The sequence below is a fragment of the Daphnia pulicaria genome, chromosome 1 (assembly GCF_021234035.1).
Source record: "Daphnia pulicaria isolate SC F1-1A chromosome 1, SC_F0-13Bv2, whole genome shotgun sequence".
Taxonomy (NCBI): domain Eukaryota; kingdom Metazoa; phylum Arthropoda; class Branchiopoda; order Diplostraca; family Daphniidae; genus Daphnia; species Daphnia pulicaria.
The window spans coordinates 11,444,125-11,464,136 of record NC_060913.1 but is presented as its reverse complement, the minus strand read 5'-3'; the positions used below and the strand labels follow the sequence as shown (position 1 = coordinate 11,464,136).

The window sequence follows — 20,012 nt, the reverse complement described above, 5'->3', positions numbered from 1 at the left end:
GTTATTGACTTCAAGTTTCTAGTTATTGTATCGAGGGAGGGGGGCTTCTTATTGTCATAGCCGCTGCAACTTTTGTTCGACATAGCCCCCCAGCGGGCGTGTTGATTACTAAAACTGAAATTGACGATTGGGGGCGGATCTACATGAAAACTTACATGAACCACTTACAAAACCAAAACATGAATAACTTACAGAAAAATCGGTCTCGCCTTCAAAAAACTAATATAAGCTTGAAGTAGAAGAAACAATGAATTAAACGAGACTAAGATTGTATTTTTAGGTCGTTTAGGATCAAATTAAACACTTGGGAGAGATTTTAAAACTTTTCGCTTTCCCATAAGCGCCATGTTAAAACGCGCAAAGAAATTTTCGACGGCTCACCGATTTTTCAATAGATTTTAATTTTTTTAAATAATTGAAACTATTAATTAAATTGAAACTAAACAAAAATTGGAACTTAAGTTAATCTTGCAATTCTATTTAACCCTGTATTTATAAAATAAAAGATTTTTAATAAAAGGACGCCATTTAGCAAAAAGTTAATTTTTAAACACATTTTTAAATATTATTCTTTATTTTTTCTTGGGCGGGTTTTACATAGAGTAAGAAAACATTAATATAAATAAAGCTCATTAAAAAAAACCGCTTTTAACAATTTGTTTTGGGTAGACCCCCCTTTTTGGCTTAAAGTGACTGTTGGCCCCTGGCCCCTACTAGTGGTTATGGGCCCTATAAAATGTTTATTGTTTCCCTGGGGGTTCAAGCCGTTCTGTGATTGGCTGAAATTGGGCAGAATTATCGCGTGTTAAATGGGGAACTTTTCGTTTTCGTTTATTTTTTATTCGATTCGCGGTATTAAACTACGTGCCTGGACAAATTTTCAAGTCTGTTGATGTTTCTCTTCATTTTATAAATTTATTAATTCTGTCAAGATTCAAATTTTTTGTGGTTCCCGCCGGTTTGTGATCGGCTGGAAATTGGGCAGAATTATCGCGTGTAAACTGGGAAACTTTTCGTTTTCATTTATTTTTTATTCGATTCGCCGTATTAAACTACGTGTCTGGGCAAATTTTCAAGTCTGTTGGTGTGTTTTTTTTTGTTTTTTTTAAATTTTATGTATTTATTATTCGGTCGAAATTCAATTTTTTTTGGTTCCCGCCGGTTTGTGATTGGCTGCAACATTGGGCAGAATCATCTCGTGTAAACAGGTTGTTAGTTTTCATTTATCTTTTATTCAATTCTTCGTATAAAACTACGTGTCTGAGCAGATTTTCAAATCTATTGGTGTTTGTGTTCATTTTATAACTTTTATTTTGTGTTAGACTGTTTGTTTACAAATGTCGTAGGCGGCTGTCGTTTGTCATTTGTTCTTGGCTGTCCCTAAACTGCGAAAGCGAAACACGAAACGCCTAAAATGCGGAACAGCTGTGCGAAATTGACCAAATACTGAAGGGCATATTAATATTTTTGCACTAATCTAACTATAATCTATATTTGACGGGTTTCATTTTACGATATAATATTTTCCAATGTCCACTATCCGATGAAACCATTCTACAAAATTTTGACTTTGCAACCAACCGACGGTCCGGCCCACGCACATAAATCTTGATGGCCGACGGCGACACCCAGTGGCGTTTTTATATTGTGATGTTCAAGTATTAATTTGAACAAACGGTAAAATGAGACTGAGAAACAACTGGTTATATAATCACTATTTCCGCCACTGAATACACATAACCGATTATCAAATGAAACTTTCTTTTCCCGTTCCCGTTATGAGTTAAATCGATTGTTAAAATAAAAAACTCGGTATTTATTTGTTCAATTACATTTCTAAAAGACGTTAAAGTAAACTCATTTACACAACGATCGCCATTTGATTTGATTTATAATGTATAAATGCTGAATTTTGTCAAAAACAAAAAAGATAGAGATAGACTGGAGTTGAGCACGACACACCCGCTTGGTGTCTGTTTTTTTGAGGATTTTGAAAACTCGCTCGTGATTTGAAAAATTTACCCTCCAGTCAAGCACGAGCCCCGCCTCCCCTCTCTAGATGATGGGGTGTGCTATGTTCCACACGTCTCCGGGGAATTAAACAAAATTCACCCGAGGCACGAGTCAACACGTGTTGGTTTCCGTTTGAAAAAAGTTGGAACAGCAGCTCTTGCATTCGTTGATTCAGTCTCTGTTCGACTGTTGGTCTTGGTGGCATAGTATCTGAGACTGATACTCTTTCTAGTTATTCACCAAGTCAAACTGCATTGTTGATTTCATACAAAAAAATTAACGTCCGTCTATAAGAATTTAAATTGTTTTGGCTGTTAAAAAAAACGAGATGGATAGCAACGATAACCACGTTATTCAAGGACTGGAAGCTCTTTTGGGAAGTGAAGATTTGAATGAGGTTTCTCCAGTTTCTCACAGCAAAAGTTTTGAAGAAATGAGAACTAGATTCAGAGATAGTTTTAGCTTGGATCAATCAAAAGATTCCGGAATCACTTTTTCTAACCTGAGTTTTAGACACCTGCCAAGTGTAAATACATCTATTCAAAATGTAAGCATTCTCTTCGTTGTATAATTTTATCAAATTCCATTAATCTAAGTAATTGCCCTTTTTTATATTTAGCAATCTATGGAATCAGGCTATTCTTGTGAACTCTATGATACTCCTTTTAGCTTCAAGCCAGCTGTTAATGTATCTTTTGATGGGTGCTACATTGAAGATGACTTTACGCCTGTGACTGAAGATCTTGTATCTAGGTTTCAAGATTCACGATGGGTGAGTACAATACACACCTGCTGAATTCAATGAAAATCCTTAATTAAATGAATTTAAATCTATTTATAGAGTGCAAAACCTAAAACTGGAATTCTCTCAAGTGCAGTCAGTCATGGTGGAGATCTCAAAAGTAAGCCCAATCCATCACCAGCACTAACTATTAAAGAGGCTTATGCAATGGTGAAGTACACACATGTGATGAGGAAGTGTTGGGATAACATTTGCTGCATAAGGAAACTTCGCACTGAGCTCACTCAAAAGCCAATGGATCTGGAACTTTATCCTGTAGAATGGAATCTCATATGTTTACTTGATGCCTTCAAAAATGAAACTATAGAAGTGAGTTTAACACGTACATAACTTAATTTGTATGCATGTTTTCTAATTTCTCTTTTTTGAAATTACAGTTGACCAAAGACTTAAGTGACTCAAAGCTTGCTTCATTGCTACATGAAATTCAGAACTCATTGGAGCTTGTCTACACAAACACTGGGTGCAATGCAAAGGACTGGGATATGTTGAAGCAACTTCAAAAATTGACTAGTAATTTATTTGTGGCTCTCTATTCTCAATGCCTTCTACAGAATTCGATGTCAACCCCGGCTGAAGACAAATTTCGTTCCGAAAAACGTTTTCAGATTTGGAACAGTTTAGCGTGAAATTTCCCCGTTTTTCTCAAATTCCTTCAGAATCGTTTCCCTGTTGTGTGATTGGAAGCATAACTTTTTTGCTATCCCTATCCCACTGTTTTTTTCCTGTACGATAAAATTACTGAATAAATGCGTTCCATTTTAGTTTGATAAATATTTAGGACCTTTATTTTATTTCAAACAAGTTTTAAAAAATATGCGTAGAAAAAAAAGAATATTTCATCAATTTCATTTATTTCGATCTCGATTAAGGCATGCAACCGACGTAACGCGTTGTTTCATTACATCAGGAAGTGTTAAACAATCAGTAACATCCACGATTATGGCCATTATAGCATTTCGACAATAGCCTACTTTCTTCTTCTTCCTTTCAGCAACTTATTTGGATGACCCGGTTTGATGCGCTGAATGCAGAGAAGCATGCGATGTGTGATGCGACCCAGCTGCCGGGGCCATTGTAATAGGAATGACCCGTTCGTTAGAGCCTGCAATATTTAACAACCGGAAATCAATAACAAGGAGGTTCCTTTTGACAATATTTCTTACCTTCAAGCATCATTTTGGGAGCCAAAATTGTTAAAATTCCTTCAGGGGATATGGTGGAAGTAACCGACTCGTGATTGACTCCTTCTGGGATGGTTACTCGACGGCGAAACCTATTGGTTAGAATGACTGCTATTAAAATATTCCATCTTAATATATAGCACACTTAATTTTAAAAACTTACTCTCGTGAAACGAAACCATGCTGATCGTTGCGCTCTTCATGTCTAGCTGCAATTGGCAAACGAAATTTTTTAGTTTATAACAATTATGTTAATTGAGAATAGACATTATAAAATACCGTGGACGATGATGTGTTTGTCGGTCGTTTTCACGGTGATTTCGCTTGGATGGAAATGAGAAACATCAACCATGACCTGAAAAACAATAAGAATGATTTACGTAATTACAATTGTAATGGAAATAAAACAGCTCGTACCTGGAACGATTTGTCGTCCTCCTTGACACTAGAAATCAATTTACCAACTTCCCGTTCCATGCGCCGAATTGAGGGCATCATCGTCCGTGGCATAACATTATAGCCTCCTCTCGACATGAAGGGATCCATTGGAAACATCGAATTGGAGTCATCAAATGGGCTCATTCCACCGAAATTTCCCCATGGCATAAGAGACATGATTGCCTAAATGCGAAAAAATTGGCAATCAAATAATTGGTTACACGGGAAATTAAACAGCAGAACACGGTACTAACAATGCGAGATGTTTGAAATTGCAACAGACAGGAAACTTACGATAAACTGAAATTTAAATGTAGATCGATACAAACACTCGCATCAACAGTTGGCAGCTTTCTAAAAAACTGTCTAGAGATCGTCTATCATTTATACATTTACTGCAGCACAATACGCTTGAACGCGATTGCGACGATGTACCTATATGCCTTTAGTTCACGTCGTCGACTAGAAACGTTTTGAACTTCTTCGAAAATAAGCTTTAAATATTCCATTGGGAGAAGAACCCCTTGGGTATGTTTCCGAAGTATTTTACAACAATTAAAATTAATAAAAGCTCACCAGAATTCCAGATGACAATAAATTTTCGTAAGACTGGCTAATATTTCCCAGAACATGTTCACTCAACTCGCCGCAGAATTTATAGCATGTTTGTGAATATATCTAGTTTTCATCTTATTTGATTCCATTTCTTCTGATCTAACTAACACCTAATAAGAAAAATTTAAAAAAAAAAATACTGGCAATGAATTGTGTATTTCTTACTATGTGAAAGTTTGATTGGAAAGGAAAAGGAGTTTGAAATACTACACGCAATCCCTTGGGGGATCTGGACTCGGTGTGAAAGAAATGCCGACCTTTCCAGTTTTCTTGGGTAAAAAAAAAAATACTCACTTGAGCACAACGTTTGGAATTGTTTTGGAAGCGACTATCAACGTTTTATGGAAAATCTATATATAAAGGACCCCTTTACAAATAACCAAGCCTACACAGTTCGAGTAAGTTGAAGAGTCGAGTAAGAGTTGAATTAACTGAGCGGAAAACATTTTGATAGCTTCAATCACGACAATGGCTCTCTGGAACTACGATCCTTACACTTGCGTGGACACTACACGCCGTAGAGATCCTTGGGGTCTTTTCGAACCGGAACCTAATACTTATTGGCCGGAGTCACAGTTTCTCCGTTCCCTCCGATCTCACGGTGTTATCGGATCTCCCGCGATTAAGCACCCACATTCCACACGGGAAATCGTCAGTGACAAGGAAAAGTATCAGGTATGATTTTGTTCATTAGAAATTCAAGAAAAAAAATTTTAATTCTTAATTTATTTTTTTATTTTTTTAATAAATATTAAGGTGACGCTACAAGTTGAAGATTTCAAATCTAACGAGATTAGTGTTAAAATAGTTGGCACTTCGTTGGTGGTTTGCGCTGAACACGAAGAAAAGGAAGACGACCATGGACATGTGTTTCGTCACATTAAACGCCGATATATTCTGCCTAATAACGTTGATTTGGATCATCTAAGCGCAACTTTGTCCGACAACGGAACTCTGGTTGTGTGTGCGCCAAAAAAGCCAGAAGAAACGGTTCGTTGCTTAACTTTCTTATCTCTGGCCAAATGTAGTAATTGTACCTAATCCAAATGTTTAATTCTGTTTTTCTTCAGCAGGAAAATGAGCGTGTTATCGAAGTCAAACAGTTAAAATCGGAACCTGCATCACAGCCGCCATCCCAGGTGTCAAACAAACCCGAACAACAAACTGGGAAGGGTAAAGTTAACATTCCCGTAAGTCACGAAAAAAGCAAAAAATGAAGTTTTAACTTCATGAAAGCCTCGAGGTTTGAAATGATCTATTATATTACAAATCTACGTGGTTTTTTCTTATTTCAACCTCTCGTCAATTCTTTTTTTAATGTGATGATGAAAACCACTCATACACTTTTGCTACAGTTGTTTGCCTTTTTCTTATTTTCAACCAATGATTCGAGGTCAATTTATTTCGAACGAAAGTTTATTTTAAAAAAGGGTGTGTTTACCATCTCTAGAAACGAAGGCTAGTCTTACAAGTGAGAATCATAAATATTAAAAATCAGAACTCGACACAGTTTCATCGTTTAGCACACATAAATTCGTCTACAAAGAATAATGTGCGTATGTTTTTAATAACAATAGTAATTGTAGATTTCGGATACCATTGAGAATATCGAACTGGCGCCCACAGTTTTAACGCCTCCGATCTCTGTAGCCCCCACGTCCTCGCCCTCTAGAACCCCTAGAACGGTTAGACCTGCTAGGGTACGGTTGAGCTGCCGGTCTAGCAGCAATGCGGCTGAGAGGAGACACAAAATTTGGTGGCAAATCGGGAAGAGTTGCTGAGGAATTTTCCATCGTTTTTAACTTGCTTTCTATTGCTTTGATCTGTTGTTCAAGGCTGAACAAAATACAATAAAAAAAAACTATGAAATTCACACTATTTCTAACCAATAAATTTCATTACTTGAGTTTATTTTTGTTGTCTTTTGCTCCACTTAAAGCAGGGATGCTGAACTGAGTGGTTTTGGGTCCAGTAAGATCATCCTAATTAAAATTATAATGAGCAACATCCAACAACTTAATGTGAAGATGAGTTACTTACTTTCTGGACACTTCTGGCAGGTTTAACTAAAAGTGTTCTTCCAAGAAGAGACTTCCCATCAAATTCTTTTCTAGCTCTTATAGCTTCTTCTCGTTTACTGAAGGTAAGAAAAGCATATCCCCTAGGTTGTCCTGCTTGGGGTCCAATTTTATGAAAGAGATATTCGAGCTTGTCAATTGTACCAGCATTTTGGAACAGTTTTACCAATTCAAACCAGCAAACGAAATAACAAAGTTGTGTTAATTATACTGCTATGAGCAATAATAGTGTAATGATTTTTGGTTTATATACTTACTCTGTAACTCTCGAATCCAGATTACCGACCCAGATCCGACTGTCATTGTTCGGATGAGTGTACAAGTCCAACATCGGGTCGTCTTTATCCATCTAATAATTTGCAGAAAATTTCACTAGTTACAGTTTCAAGAATAAAAATATTTCAAGGTAAACCTCAGCAGTTGAATTCATTTGAAGCTTTTTTTGTTTTTCCAATTTAATTTTTACTCAAAAAGACATACAAAGAGACTAGAAAAATCAACAATCAATATACAGCATTGCAAGTTCTAGGTTTTCCAACATGATCTGAAAAAATTTGACATAAATAAAAATGTATTCATTTTAATTTACCATTCAAAACTTTATTGAATAAATTCAGAATAGAAATACTTATTCAGTTTAGTGATAAAATGAATTAAATTAAGTCTCAATGTAGGCTAATAATATTTAAATGTTGTAAAATTAAGATTGAAAGCAAAGATAAAAAATCCTTTTAATTACCACAAAAATAATTGATTAATGACTTTAAATTTTTACACGAACGAAGAATATATCAAATGCTTAATTTGCAGATTTTAAAAAAATTATTGAAAACGAAAATGAAGGAAATAGCTTTGATTAATTTGACAACGCTGTCCCTTTTCCCGTCCTGTTATCCCTACAGGCGTTTCTTTCATCCACTTCGACCGAGCCAAGTCGAGTAAAGGTCCATTCTATCCAAGATGGGTAAGCAATTCAATACTGTGTTTTGTATCGTCTTTCATCTTGCTTTTGCATTTGGTTATTTAGATGAATTAAATTGCAATTCATTCGTCTGAATTCAATTCAATTTGTTGAGTAATTCTCAAAGATTAGAAATTTCAAGTCAATTGTATTCTTGTGATTCCACTTGTCCGGTGTTCCTTCTGTCGGTGGTCCCATCGTGCTTCCCTAAGTTGAAAATTTACTAAGCTAGCTTGTTTAAATCATGTAGGCATCTCTCGTGACCATCAACACAAACGCCGGGCCACTGGTGGAAAACGGAAGCCCATCCGCAAGAAGAGGAAGTTCGAGTTGGGCCGCCCCCCAGCAAACACTAAGGTGAGTTTAGGTTTTAAGTATGATTAACGTTTAAGTGGATATCAGTTTGGATTCACTGTGAAAATTACCTAATTCATGATTAATACAACCATACCATCTTTCGGCTGAAGAAATGATGCAATGCTAGCTAATGATGTTTGAAGTTACTTTACGTGTAACTTTGCTCATGCAAGTCCTAATCTACTTCTTGTATTCACAGCTTGGGGCTCGCCGTATTCATACCGTTCGCGTTCGTGGTGGAAACAAGAAGTACCGTGCCCTTCGTTTGGACCAAGGCAACTTCTCCTGGGGATCTGAAGGTTAATACTTGAAAAACATTTATGTTTATTTTATCAAATGATGTTATTCGTGCGTGTCATCTGATTCTCTTGATGGATAGGACTTCATTGTCATATACTGATGTGAATCTGGCAATTGCATATCAATTGTCTTTGTCAATTTGCTAATCTTTGTTATTTATTTACAGGTGTCTCTCGCAAGGCCCGCATCATCGACGTTGTTTACAATGCTTCCAATAACGAATTGGTTCGCACCAAGACTCTAGTGAAGAACGCCATCATTGTCGTCGATGCCACCCCTTTCAGACAGTGGTATGAAGGCCACTACGCTATTCCCCTTGGCCGCAAGAAGGGAGCTAAGCTGGTATGTTCAGCTCTTTATATGACACCTACCTTTAAGTGATGATACATTTTGTACTTGCACTAGGTTAGTGCTTAGTATAATACTGTTCTAGTATTGTACATTCTAGCCTCTGATGTTCTAAGTCATAGTTACTCTGATTTTGATTTAAAGTGTTTATATCTATCTATCTGAAGTTCAGTCCAGTCCACTAACTATTGTCTTTTCTCTAACAGACTGAAGCTGAAGAAGCGGTATTGAACAAGAAGAAGTCCAAGAAATCCGAGAAGAAATACAAGACCCGCCAGCGTCTCGCCAAGATCGAGACCGCTTTGGAAGAACAGTTCCTGACTGGTCGTCTTCTAGTGGCAATTTCCAGCCGGCCCGGTCAATGTGGTAGGGCTGATGGTTACATCCTTGAGGGACGAGAATTGGAATTCTACCTCAGGAAAATGAAGACCAAGAAAGGAAAATAATTCACTCGCCGCTTTCGTACTTCTGACTTGTGCTTTTCATCTGCCACATAACGTTGACAAGAAATACAAGTGTGCTGGCGATAATTACTGGTTATTAATTCTGTAATTGCTTGTGATGGAGTAACAATAATTAGATTCCATTTACTTATTAAATTGAAACACCGGAAGTACAATCAGGGGATTCGATGACATTTCAGTTTATATTTCATTTTTAAATTCCAATTATTTTTGGTTAAAAGTACACTTTGCATGCCAAGAAAAATTAAAATTTAAAAATTTCGCATTGGAACACTTCATGCAAGTGCAAAAATTAAATAAAGCTTATTCCAAATCAAGCAGTGGAGAAAAATATACCATGAGCAAAATAAATGTAATATGCAAGTCTTTACACGTCAAAATCAAGCACTGTATGCAGACAAAATTTATATAATAAGATGATCATTCGATAAAATTCTACTATGAAGAAAATCACAAACCAATGCTTTTCTTTAAAATAAATTCCGGCTAACTTATAGGAATGCTTTAAATAATCGGATTACTTTAAATTAGGGGCAATAGTAAAATCAATTTTGGTCTCACATTGCCTTGCATCAGTCAAGTTTCTTTTAAAAGTACTTCTTCAAACACGAGTCGTAAATATTGCCGTATGAATACTAAAAACAAAATTGGTGCTTAATATAGCAGTTCTTTCTTCGTCAGCCCTGTTGAAATATGACTAACTCTTCTTGCATCTTCTAAGTGAAGAAGAAGAGAATACTTGTGGTAAATTTAGTGACGGTTGAGCCCATCTCCTCGACTTTTGGAACGACGCATAGACGCATCACCTGAAACAAAAATGACTCGTAAACACACGTTTTCTCCATAACTTTACTCTTTTCAGTTGAGAAACTTACCCGAGAGAGCAGTTTTACGAGCACTTTCACTCATGCCTTCCGCCTTGCTCTGGCTGCGTTTCATCGCATTGCTATGCAAATCTGAGGTCGAACCTCTAGCTACAGAGTTATGAAGAGCTCGACCTCTTTTATCCAAAATTAATTTGTCTACTTTAACAAAAATCCCGTGCTTGGGTTTGCAACTGAAATAACTGACTCCTTGAACAGATCCGTCGTGCTTACCTAAAGCAAGAAACATTAATATATTAACACAAAAAAGAGATTACGTCGATAACGGAAATAGTGCTTACCAGTCGGGGCATCTAATGTTACGCCGATCCAAGTTCCAGATGCAAATTGAGTTGCACCAATAAACGAAATGATGCCCGACCAATTATAAGGCCGCACTAAAATACTTTCACCGACAATCACCCATTCCGGTAATGGTTTGGAGGGTTTGTTCGTTACGTTTGGAATTTCGGAAGTAATTTCCTAGCAATAAAATAGCAATTAGTATTCACGAACGAACGAACGAAGAAGTTGGAAATGTAAATTTACTTCGTCGTCAGTAGCTGTAAGACGTTCAATGGAGACGTTACTACTGCTACTGTGAGCACTGCCATAACTGTTATTGAGATTATTCGGCTCGTTAACGGTCAAAGCAGTAGGGCAGGATGATCGGTGAGCCTTCAAAGCAGTCAATTTGTCCACAGAAGCCTTTGGTCTTCGAACGACACCGCAATCGGTGGAAGTAGTCATCAAATTCTCTTCTGATTCTTCTTGGTTTTCTTCAACGCCAGACGAAATAGGTAGCGCTGGCTGAGGTATCGGATGATCGGGAGTTTCTTCAGTGCTGACGCTACAGCTTCTTAAAGAACACTCATCTTCGTTGGTGCTGGAAAGAGTCACTTCCGACGCACCGTTTGATCCATATCCACTGGAGTAAACACTCTCCCCTTGTGGCCCGTTCTCGTCGTTGTGTACTTGCAATCGGCTTTCGTTATCAATTAATTCAGTCATGTCCAATTCGGCTTCTTCTTCGATCTAACGTTAAGCAAATGTTAAATTTTTTCTCAACTCCAAACTTGATCATTTTTGCTTGCTTACTTTATCCTCCAATACTTCTGGAGTGGTTTCCAATTTGTCCACAAACACCAGCGACGATATGGGATGATTACTTGAACTAGGGTTTTCTTCATGCAAAGTTGTCATCCTGGACACCAGACGAGAGGACGCCGGACTGGGAGATGACTGACTCAGTCGACCAAGACCAGCGTTTGCATTAAGATTAAGGTAGTTGGGCCGCGTCACAGTCGAATCAAGCGATCGACGAGCAACTTCACCTGATGGTGAGTTTGGAGAACCTGCAGTCGTTCCTTTATCCTAAAAAAGTATTAAACGACACAATAGTTTAGAATAAAAAGGGAAAACAACTAGTAGAAAAATGAGCTCTTACTCGGCCTTGGCCTTGAATACCAAGTATTTCTGCAGCAAAATTTGCCAATGATTCTGAGCGTCCCATCTTTCCTGGGTTGCTGTTGCTGTTCTCCTCTTGCCAGCGCAATAGCTGCGACAAATTGGGAACACTTAAGGTCTTCCTCATGGCGGAACTAGATTTTCCACCTTGTTGATTTTGCAGTAATTCTTTGACAGCCAAATTCTGTCGAAGCCTGTCCAATGTCAAGATGGACTCGACTGCACCAACGCTTTTCGTGTACTTTTCAATGTAAGTTTCGCCGTCCTCTGAATAAACATCTTCACCCGATGCCGCTAGCTGCGCCAGTGACTCGCGATCTTCCAACTCCTCGCTGGCTTTAGGAACGTTGGATACAATTTCGTACATGACTCCCGATGCTGTAATAGAATCAACACGGCCAATCTTCTTTTTCAAAATGGTTGTAAGGCTCTGTTTCTTATAAATATTAATTGCGAGTCTCTTGCGCAATATGAGATCCATTGGCGAAGGATGTGACAATCGAATCTATGTTGTCCAAAGGTTTCGTATAAGCTTGGAATCATTTCAAAATAACAAAAGTATGAATTTACTTACCGTTGCTTTTAAGATTAAATAAATTCTTTCGTTGGCTTCAGTAACGCGATTCAAGTACAAGCTGTCGTGAATTGACGAGTCCCAGGCAGCGATGGCACCGATATCTTCATTGTCAAGATACCTGATAATGGGCAAGCTGGAAAATTGTCCACCGTGCTCTTTCGGTAAGATTGAGTTGATTCCGGCTGCGGCCATATACTGTCCATCATCCGTCATGTTCAAGCCATCGATAAAGGAACTATTATCAAAACTTCCGTTCAAGTTTGACTGGCAGGGAGCGGAAAGATCATCTGGATTAAGATCAAGAAACAAGACCGGAACATGTCGTTCCAAACCGGCAGGCGGGTTCCAATCCGTTGGAACAGGAGCACCTACATATTTATAGATACGTAAAAATAGTATGTTCCCTAGTTTTTCTATGAATCAGAATTTTACCAGGAATTCCCGAACTGGACACGGGAATTAAAACCGTATTTCGTTCTTCAGTAAGGCTAACCCATTGGTTAACCAAACTCTGCTCCCGTTCTACATCGCTTTCGGTTTTATCTTGTTTTTGCATCAGTCGTTGTAGCTGTTGGTCAAGATGCTGTCGTCTACGTGCCACGGCATCACTCCACTTGTCTCGCAACAGGAGCAGATCTTCCTCTTGATACGAGTCTAGCTGCTTTTGAAGTTTGGACCTAGCCGAAACACTTCCTATTTCGACACACGTTACTGTTTCACAGACCAACGGTAACGTGCCGGAATCACGTACAGGACGGACACGTATGCAAACTCTTCGTTGCTGTCCTTGGCGGAGCTGATAGACACCCCCGGAAAGGCAGTCTCGGTGGATGACCTCAACTGGAGCGTATTCACCGGAGTCACTCAATTCCTATAGGATGTGACGTCACAACGTTAGAGACTCGACAAGAAACGAGTTGCCAATTAAATGAATACCTGAATTTCCACCCATAATTCAATTCGTCGTGAAATTTCACGCCATTTATCCGCTAAAGATCTCACTTTTGCTAGCTGCTGCTGCTCCACTTCCCATGCGGTTTTCCCTGCTTCAAAAAGAAATACAAAAAATGAAATGGAAAACGCCAAAAAGTACAATTGAAATAGCACACTAAAAATACCTGTAAAACCACCGCTTCGATGGCCCCAAACCTCAATTGACAGCGCCCCTTCACTGCACAGATCCATGAACTCCTCGGTTAATGGCACAGTAAAATCTTTGACGTGATCAAAGCGAATGCGAACATCGTTTTGATTTCGACGATCCTCATCCTCGTTACTTATCACTGTCGGTACCACTACAGCTTCTGCTTGACCGAACATATTATACTGGCAGAAAACAAAATGCGATAAGGATGCCGGCAATCCGCAGACCTATAAATAAAAATTACAAAAATTAGCGGGATGAAGAATAAAAGACAATTGTCAGGATTGTTCACCTGATGAATGCTAACACGACATGTGATCGCAGTACAATGGCCATTGGATGAAGCATCTTCATCTTGCTCGTCCCAATTCTCGCCAGAGTCCGATTCACACATGTGATCGGTAGGAAACTGCCCAGCGATTCTGCTCAATTCCACCTATGTAACATTACAGCGATGAACAAACGAGAGTTTAATTATTTAAAAAAAAATCTGTGTGATACCTGCAGCTTGCCAGCCACTTCTCCTTGCTGAGATATAATAGGAACATAGTAATTCAATTGGACATCATGGAACAGAACATCCATGTAGATATTAGCAACACCTATTAAACTATGGCTCTCTTGCAGCTCATAAAATGGATCCGAACCTGTTAAATAAAAGAATTTTATTTTAGAATGGCACAAAATTATTTACATAGAATCGGGTCCTAAGATACCTGGAGATAGGAAAGGGTTTTCTCTTCTGTTGAGTGGATCCACATTTTTGAATTCGTTGTAGAGATCTCTCATGTCCACTAATTTGACGTCTAATTTATCTAATGACCAGATTTGATTGGGTTTTCCCGTCCGCCTGACGTGAATCGCAGGCTCGCTCACCAGTCCTATTCGCTTACGATTTGGACTTAGATTGGCAGGTGGAATTTGGAGGGTCACACTGAAGCGCGTCTGCTTGCCGAGTTCTTCGGCCAAGACATTGGCTTCGCGAGCGAGAGAATTAGCACGGACAATGTCCTCTCTGAGCTGCGCCAAACTTCGGCGAAATATTTCATCTTTCTCTTGCGCCCACCGTTCTGAACGGGGCGTTCCTGATCCCATTCCGCTACGCAGAGATCGATTGCTGAGATCGAGCGACGAAAAAGATGAAGAAGGCGACATCGGAGAGAGAAGTGAAGTGCGGAGTTGGTGAAAGTGTCGTTCGTATTCCTGTCGTTGGCGCTGTAGGGCTCGTTGTTTGTCTTCTTCGTGCTGCTTCTCCAAACGGGCAATTGCATTCTAACGGGAAAAGAACGGATTAATAAGCTGCCAGCCATTTAACAATATTTTTGAATGCAGCTTACTTGAATGGGGTCATTGGACATTTCTTTCAATACTAGCTCTTCGCGTGCAAAATTGAAATCAGGTTGAACTTGTTCCTCACTAGTTGGACTAGGACGTGGACAGTTAACCCGAAAGAAATGGTTGTTCCCCCATAAAAGACGATCGCCGTGACGAAGTAGTACTCGAGCTATAACCGGAGATCCATTTAGGAAGCATGGTGCCACTCCCAATGGTTCCATAAACAATTGCCCATTCTCGATCAACAACTGGCAGTGCTCAGTCTGGATGCCCAGTCCCGACAACTGGATATCAGGCTGAGTGTCTGCGTCTTGCCGTCCCACAAGAGTACGATCCTAAATAAAGAACAAATAAACGGTACACAGACGGAACAAATGCCAGCTGACGGACAGAATGGGTTACCTTTAAATAGTAGACTAATAGTTCATTAAGTGATGGGTCGGCGTTCAAGTTCACCAGATAGAATTTATTCTTTTCCACTTGAATGCCTGAGGCTTGAACCGAAATGCCCATTTTTTCAAGGGCCTGCTGCCGGTCGTGGTGGACGCGTTCTGTTTTGACCAGTTTCTCCTCCCACGTTTCCGACATGGCGCTCATCAATTTTTCCGACTGATGGAGTTGCTCGCTGAGATCGTCTCGGTAGACGGCATGCTAACAATAAGAACAAATACAGTATTAGAATTACACGTTTCACTACTTGATTTCCAGTCAGGGTTGGAAGTGTTCACGGATAACATTGCGCCCACACTAAACACGCCTCTTTAATAGTTCTTCTCTAGAGCGGAAATAACTCGGGATCAGACCAAAGACTATAATGCTACTCTCAAAGGGCACGTAAAGTCTACGTAACAATAGAATGCCACATCTCACAGCTGTGCCATAAGACCACCCGCAAGACAGAAATGTCTGTCTATATCCTGGCATGACTTTATTGAAGATGAGAAAAATTATCTGGGCATTCCCACACTTGGCACGGAAAAGAAGAAGTCAAGGATTAGGGTATCCCCAAACTAGCTAATGGAGTATTGTGTATAGGTTTATATTTATAACCCTGGTTCTTAAGGGACTTGAAAAGGGTCCTAAACCAAAGATTTCATCCCATGTTCGCATTTCCTAGGCTTTCTCTAGCCTCCTTAACCCCTAATAAACAATGCCTCTGCTGAAGGCGCGTTCGTCGACGTACCATCACAACGGACTTAAGAGGCTTAAAGAAAGAGAACACGAGGTATAGAGAGACACACTTCGGGAGGTATCCATACGTTTGAAGGGGAAAAAAAGAGAATGATATTGATTACCTTCAGTTGTTCTTTGAGGAACTCTAATTCTTCTCTCAGTTCTCTGATGATGCGGCCGTTGGGATCTTCGTTAACAACTGCGTGGCAAACAATACGTTTAGCTCTGTCGGCATAACGTAAGGTTGACAAAGTTTCCTCGTAGTTGTCTGAAGCTGGAGATATAGTAGCTACCATGACTGTTCTACTGTTGCCACCCAAGTTGTCCTAAAAAACACGTCGTCAACACATGAAAATGAATTCAACTTTAAGTGCGATTTAAACATACCTTTAAAAGCCATGTTAGCACAGAATCTCGGTAGGGTACAAATTTGTCTTTGTTCTTTAAGGTGGCTTGATCGGCCAATTTGGATATGACTAAACCCAAAGTTGTAAGTGATTTATTGATGTTCGATCCCTCTTTCAATCTGTCGCCGACTGCTCCCGTCTTGGAGACGCGTTCAGATCCAGCCAAATCGACCAGGGACATTTTACTGACCTTTGATTGTTCGTAGAACGGTTAGCAACGTTAATCCAAAAAGTTTGGTGCTATAAAGTTAAAAATTCGAATGAACCTTTTCTCCGGTGACGTCACTAAACGGATCAGTAAATATTTGAGTAAGGATGACGTTGAAAACGGCATGAGAGCGAGACGATTCGCTGTTCATATTGGTTGCGGCTACAGTCCTAGACTTGTTTCCTTCGCCCATAAGCACTTCAATGTCTTGATAAGATGTTACGGCCAGCTGGGCAAGACCATCTACATAAGGACCTAGCACTGAGTGCTCTCGCACCTTAAGCGATTGCTTGTGAGCCCCAGGATCTAACAAATCGTGGACTTTTTCGTTGTATATCTCCATGTAGCTAACTTCGACCTGGAATTGAATTTAGTAAAATTAAAATATCATCATGTGTATATTTCCGGGGTTCATTGAATGTATTAAAATACCTTGCACATCAAGGAAGGTTCTTCTTCCTTAAGCCGTTTGATTCGATCAAAGAGAGCGTTGCATAGCCGCGGAATGATCCCCGGATTGTTTTGTGTACCCATCATTGTGTATGACTTTCCGGATCCTAAATTTGGTTCACAATATAAAGAATAATGGGATTAATCAACCGGCTAATAGATAATCAAGAAGGACGGACACGCTAGTCACTCTAGTTCAGATAATCGAATTATGAAACGTAGGGCCTCGCCGTTCTTTTTTTAATGTGAGTAGCGCCACACGACACCGTACAAATGGATTGGGGACCAGCCAATCTTGATCGTTAATCGGAGTCAAATCAAGGCATCCGTCACGACCGTAATAAGAACTCCATGGAAATGTGATCGTCCAGTAAAGTCGATTTCTGTTTCATTATTGCTCATTCGCACCGGAAAAAAGGTTCTTCTCTCCTCGTTTAAGAGAAAGGATACGAGAAATACTTGGACAATTTAGAAAATACAACTTCATGCCAGTAAAACAATAAACACCGGCGGAAGTATGACCCGACGCATAATCACAAAATCAAACAGTACGCAAGTAGAGCTGTTTCTGGTGGGAGGAGTTAGCACTATTCTATATCTATAACCTGCACGAAGCAAATCTCATATACTTGGACTATTATGAGGCTTCACCTACAAAAAAAAAATCGAAACAAATCTTGTTTTAGAGGTACGAGAAAAACCCATTATTCTAGGAGTCGGGCGAACGGGCGGGTTGGGAAAGTAACGCTATAGACATGACCCGAGGTGTATACGTAATGTAAAGTCTGCTCAAATATTGGTACTGGTATAAAAACACACGCATAAAAAATATTTTGATATGAAAGAGGTCAAGTACACCTGTTTTTATTGAAATGTAGGATAAGAAAATTGGAAAGGTTTATTTTCCGAACCTGTTTGTCCGTAGGCGAAGATGCAGGCATTGTATCCTTGGAAGGCGTTCTCTAACAAATCCTGGCCGAGGGCTTCAAAAACCATCTCCTGACTACTGAACCTGCTGTCCTCTTCATCCAGCGATAAAAAACAGTGGTCGAATGTGAAGCTTTTAGGATCTTTCCGGCTGTAAGTTAAGAAAAAAAAAACAACAATCAGCCGCCAAGAATAGGATTACTGGTTGACATTAGGACATACGCATTATTGCCACTGGACAACAACGCAGCCGGACAAGTAAAACAAACAAAAGAACCAAAACAAGCACAAACAATATTACATTTTAAAAAATAAAGAAAACAAATTGCTGCGAATCCCCCGTATTGGGCAGAGTGCTGCACGGGCTATTTCCGAGAAATCCCCAGAATAAAACAGATGAAATACGAGTGAGCGCTCATCCAAAAGGTCATGGGATATTGAGACCAGGGTCCGGAAAAAAGCCCAGTGGTGTACAGGGATGCAATAAATCACGCTTCCCCCCTATTTCGAATGATTGCAAAAAGCGAGCGTGTGCCTGTCACATTGATCACAGTTCTACCGCTTGAAGTGAGTCACCTTCTTTCCGATTGGAAACTCTACGTTAGTTGCACAGTCGGTGACGATCACCAAATCAATTCGGTTGGCCAAATGTCACGCACTAAGATCGAGGGGGGAAACGAGTGCTGTGCAACTCAGATTGAAGCATCCAATGAAAGGAATAATAAAAATGGAACATACTGTAGCATAAGGGGAGGGGGGGGGGTGAAAATCCCCCCTTACCATACCATCATTCAAGTCCTCATCTCCCTCACTTTGACTTTTATGTTTACAAGGCAAAATAAAAATTCAAAACTCTTATTTTCCCCATAATCTAACCAACACACCCTAAATGATCATTCAAGTGTGTTTCTTGTGAGTTATATTTGATGAAGCTTTTTCCATTCTACTATCTCACTTCTTTAGTTCTTTTCCTCCCTCCCTTGTTCCTCAATTGTGCTTTGGATGATAGGCAGTGGCAGGTCTTGTCTGAAATAACCAAGCCTGAGTGTGTTGGGGCATAGCTCGCCTGATAAGATAAGACTAGCTGCGTCACAAAACTGTGGTGCTTTAACACGAAGAGCACACATATCTATAAGAACAGGAAATGCAAGTAAAAGTGTACCTTTCTGGTGGTTTATCCAATGTGGAGGGGTGGTGTAAGACTGTTTGTGAGTCTACCATTTCAACCACACATTTGGTGTTCAGGTCAATTTCTTTTAAGAAAATTAAAATAAAGCTTAGCTTGATATTTCACGGACAACATTCTAAATTAAATTATATTACCTCGCCGGTTGAAAGGCCGAACCCTAACAGCAACTTGAACTTTGTCATTCGACATTGTTTTGATAAATATTTATATTCCTAGGACACCAAAACAACACAGGAGATAAACAATTCTAGGGTTGGAAAACAGGGAATTGCCTAGGGTTTTCACTTTTGCACTGAGATCACACAATTCAGTGGCTTTGGCACGGATAAACTAATAAAAACCCCAGCTCGATAAAAATATATCATCAAGCTATCAATGTTTAGGGGCGACTGAAAAAGTTGAGAGTAGAAGAGAGAGTAGGAACAAGCAAGCTACTGTTTGCTTTCCGTTCGACTTCAACAGAGTTCTTTACAGAGTCACCAACGAGAACAAAACGAACTACGCCGTTTCCAGCAGAAAACAAATGGACGGTAAAGTGGGAACAATACTATTTTAAAAATTCGATCTTAACAAGACACTGAAATAATTTAGCTTTCTCTTTTTTTCTTTTATGGTCGTAAATTAATATTTATTAATACTTCATGAAGACATGAACGACAAAAGGAACAAAGAAACATTTGAGGATGTAGCTCACTCATAGATGGCATTGTTT

General features: G+C 39.3%; 6 protein-coding genes across 9 annotated transcripts; 3 read left to right on the top strand and 3 right to left on the bottom strand.

Moving 5' to 3' along the window:
• Nucleotides 1-2,054: 2,054 nt before the first annotated feature.
• Nucleotides 2,055-3,579, top strand: LOC124342793. Its single transcript, XM_046795964.1, has 4 exons — nucleotides 2,055-2,560; nucleotides 2,633-2,785; nucleotides 2,855-3,124; nucleotides 3,193-3,579. The coding sequence occupies exons 1-4, from the start codon at nucleotides 2,342-2,344 to the stop codon at nucleotides 3,442-3,444; spliced, it is 894 nt and encodes a 297-aa protein (XP_046651920.1). The 5' UTR covers nucleotides 2,055-2,341; the 3' UTR covers nucleotides 3,445-3,579.
• A 73-nt stretch (nucleotides 3,580-3,652) lies between these two features.
• Nucleotides 3,653-4,824, bottom strand: LOC124342833 (heat shock protein beta-6-like). Of its 3 annotated transcripts, none has more exons than XM_046796021.1 (6): nucleotides 4,732-4,824; nucleotides 4,417-4,620; nucleotides 4,279-4,354; nucleotides 4,163-4,208; nucleotides 3,982-4,091; nucleotides 3,653-3,920 (listed from the first exon to the last, which is right to left on the bottom strand). In XM_046796021.1, exons 2-6 carry the CDS (start codon nucleotides 4,612-4,614, stop codon nucleotides 3,814-3,816), a joined length of 537 nt encoding a protein of 178 aa, XP_046651977.1. In that variant the 5' UTR covers nucleotides 4,615-4,620; nucleotides 4,732-4,824; the 3' UTR covers nucleotides 3,653-3,813. The 3 variants fall into 3 exon arrangements, with proteins under 3 accessions (XP_046651977.1, XP_046651985.1, XP_046651992.1); XM_046796029.1 differs by having other exon boundaries at nucleotides 4,690-4,780; XM_046796036.1 differs by having other exon boundaries at nucleotides 4,417-4,622; nucleotides 4,694-4,771.
• Nucleotides 4,825-5,425: 601 nt separating this feature from the next.
• On the top strand, nucleotides 5,426-6,409 carry LOC124342819 (alpha-crystallin A chain-like). 2 transcript variants are annotated; one of them, XM_046796009.1, is made up of 3 exons: nucleotides 5,426-5,727; nucleotides 5,809-6,042; nucleotides 6,126-6,409. In XM_046796009.1, the coding sequence occupies exons 1-3, from the start codon at nucleotides 5,521-5,523 to the stop codon at nucleotides 6,267-6,269; spliced, it is 585 nt and encodes a 194-aa protein (XP_046651965.1). In that variant the 5' UTR covers nucleotides 5,426-5,520; the 3' UTR covers nucleotides 6,270-6,409. The 2 variants fall into 2 exon arrangements, with proteins under 2 accessions (XP_046651965.1, XP_046651957.1); XM_046796001.1 differs by having other exon boundaries at nucleotides 6,123-6,409.
• A 41-nt stretch (nucleotides 6,410-6,450) lies between these two features.
• On the bottom strand, nucleotides 6,451-7,680 carry LOC124342810 (probable RNA-binding protein 18). Its single transcript, XM_046795988.1, has 5 exons — nucleotides 7,543-7,680; nucleotides 7,388-7,479; nucleotides 7,093-7,306; nucleotides 6,955-7,034; nucleotides 6,451-6,888 (listed from the first exon to the last, which is right to left on the bottom strand). The coding sequence occupies exons 1-5, from the start codon at nucleotides 7,558-7,560 to the stop codon at nucleotides 6,681-6,683; spliced, it is 612 nt and encodes a 203-aa protein (XP_046651944.1). The 5' UTR covers nucleotides 7,561-7,680; the 3' UTR covers nucleotides 6,451-6,680.
• Nucleotides 7,681-7,988: 308 nt separating this feature from the next.
• Nucleotides 7,989-9,626, top strand: LOC124342801 (40S ribosomal protein S8). The gene is made up of 5 exons (XM_046795976.1): nucleotides 7,989-8,094; nucleotides 8,342-8,448; nucleotides 8,648-8,747; nucleotides 8,915-9,090; nucleotides 9,303-9,626. Exons 1-5 carry the CDS (start codon nucleotides 8,091-8,093, stop codon nucleotides 9,540-9,542), a joined length of 627 nt encoding a protein of 208 aa, XP_046651932.1. The 5' UTR covers nucleotides 7,989-8,090; the 3' UTR covers nucleotides 9,543-9,626.
• Nucleotides 9,322-19,714, bottom strand: LOC124342786 (kinesin-like protein KIF13A). Its single transcript, XM_046795951.1, has 22 exons — nucleotides 19,435-19,714; nucleotides 19,274-19,364; nucleotides 18,096-18,262; nucleotides 17,167-17,291; nucleotides 16,793-17,092; nucleotides 16,507-16,716; nucleotides 16,242-16,445; nucleotides 15,349-15,597; nucleotides 14,949-15,281; nucleotides 14,328-14,883; nucleotides 14,113-14,258; nucleotides 13,904-14,047; nucleotides 13,586-13,838; nucleotides 13,404-13,513; nucleotides 12,900-13,338; nucleotides 12,465-12,835; nucleotides 11,871-12,395; nucleotides 11,522-11,797; nucleotides 10,973-11,458; nucleotides 10,726-10,906; nucleotides 10,436-10,657; nucleotides 9,322-10,366 (listed from the first exon to the last, which is right to left on the bottom strand). Exons 1-22 carry the CDS (start codon nucleotides 19,487-19,489, stop codon nucleotides 10,311-10,313), a joined length of 5,499 nt encoding a protein of 1,832 aa, XP_046651907.1. The 5' UTR covers nucleotides 19,490-19,714; the 3' UTR covers nucleotides 9,322-10,310.
• Between the last annotated feature and the right edge of the window lie 298 nt (nucleotides 19,715-20,012).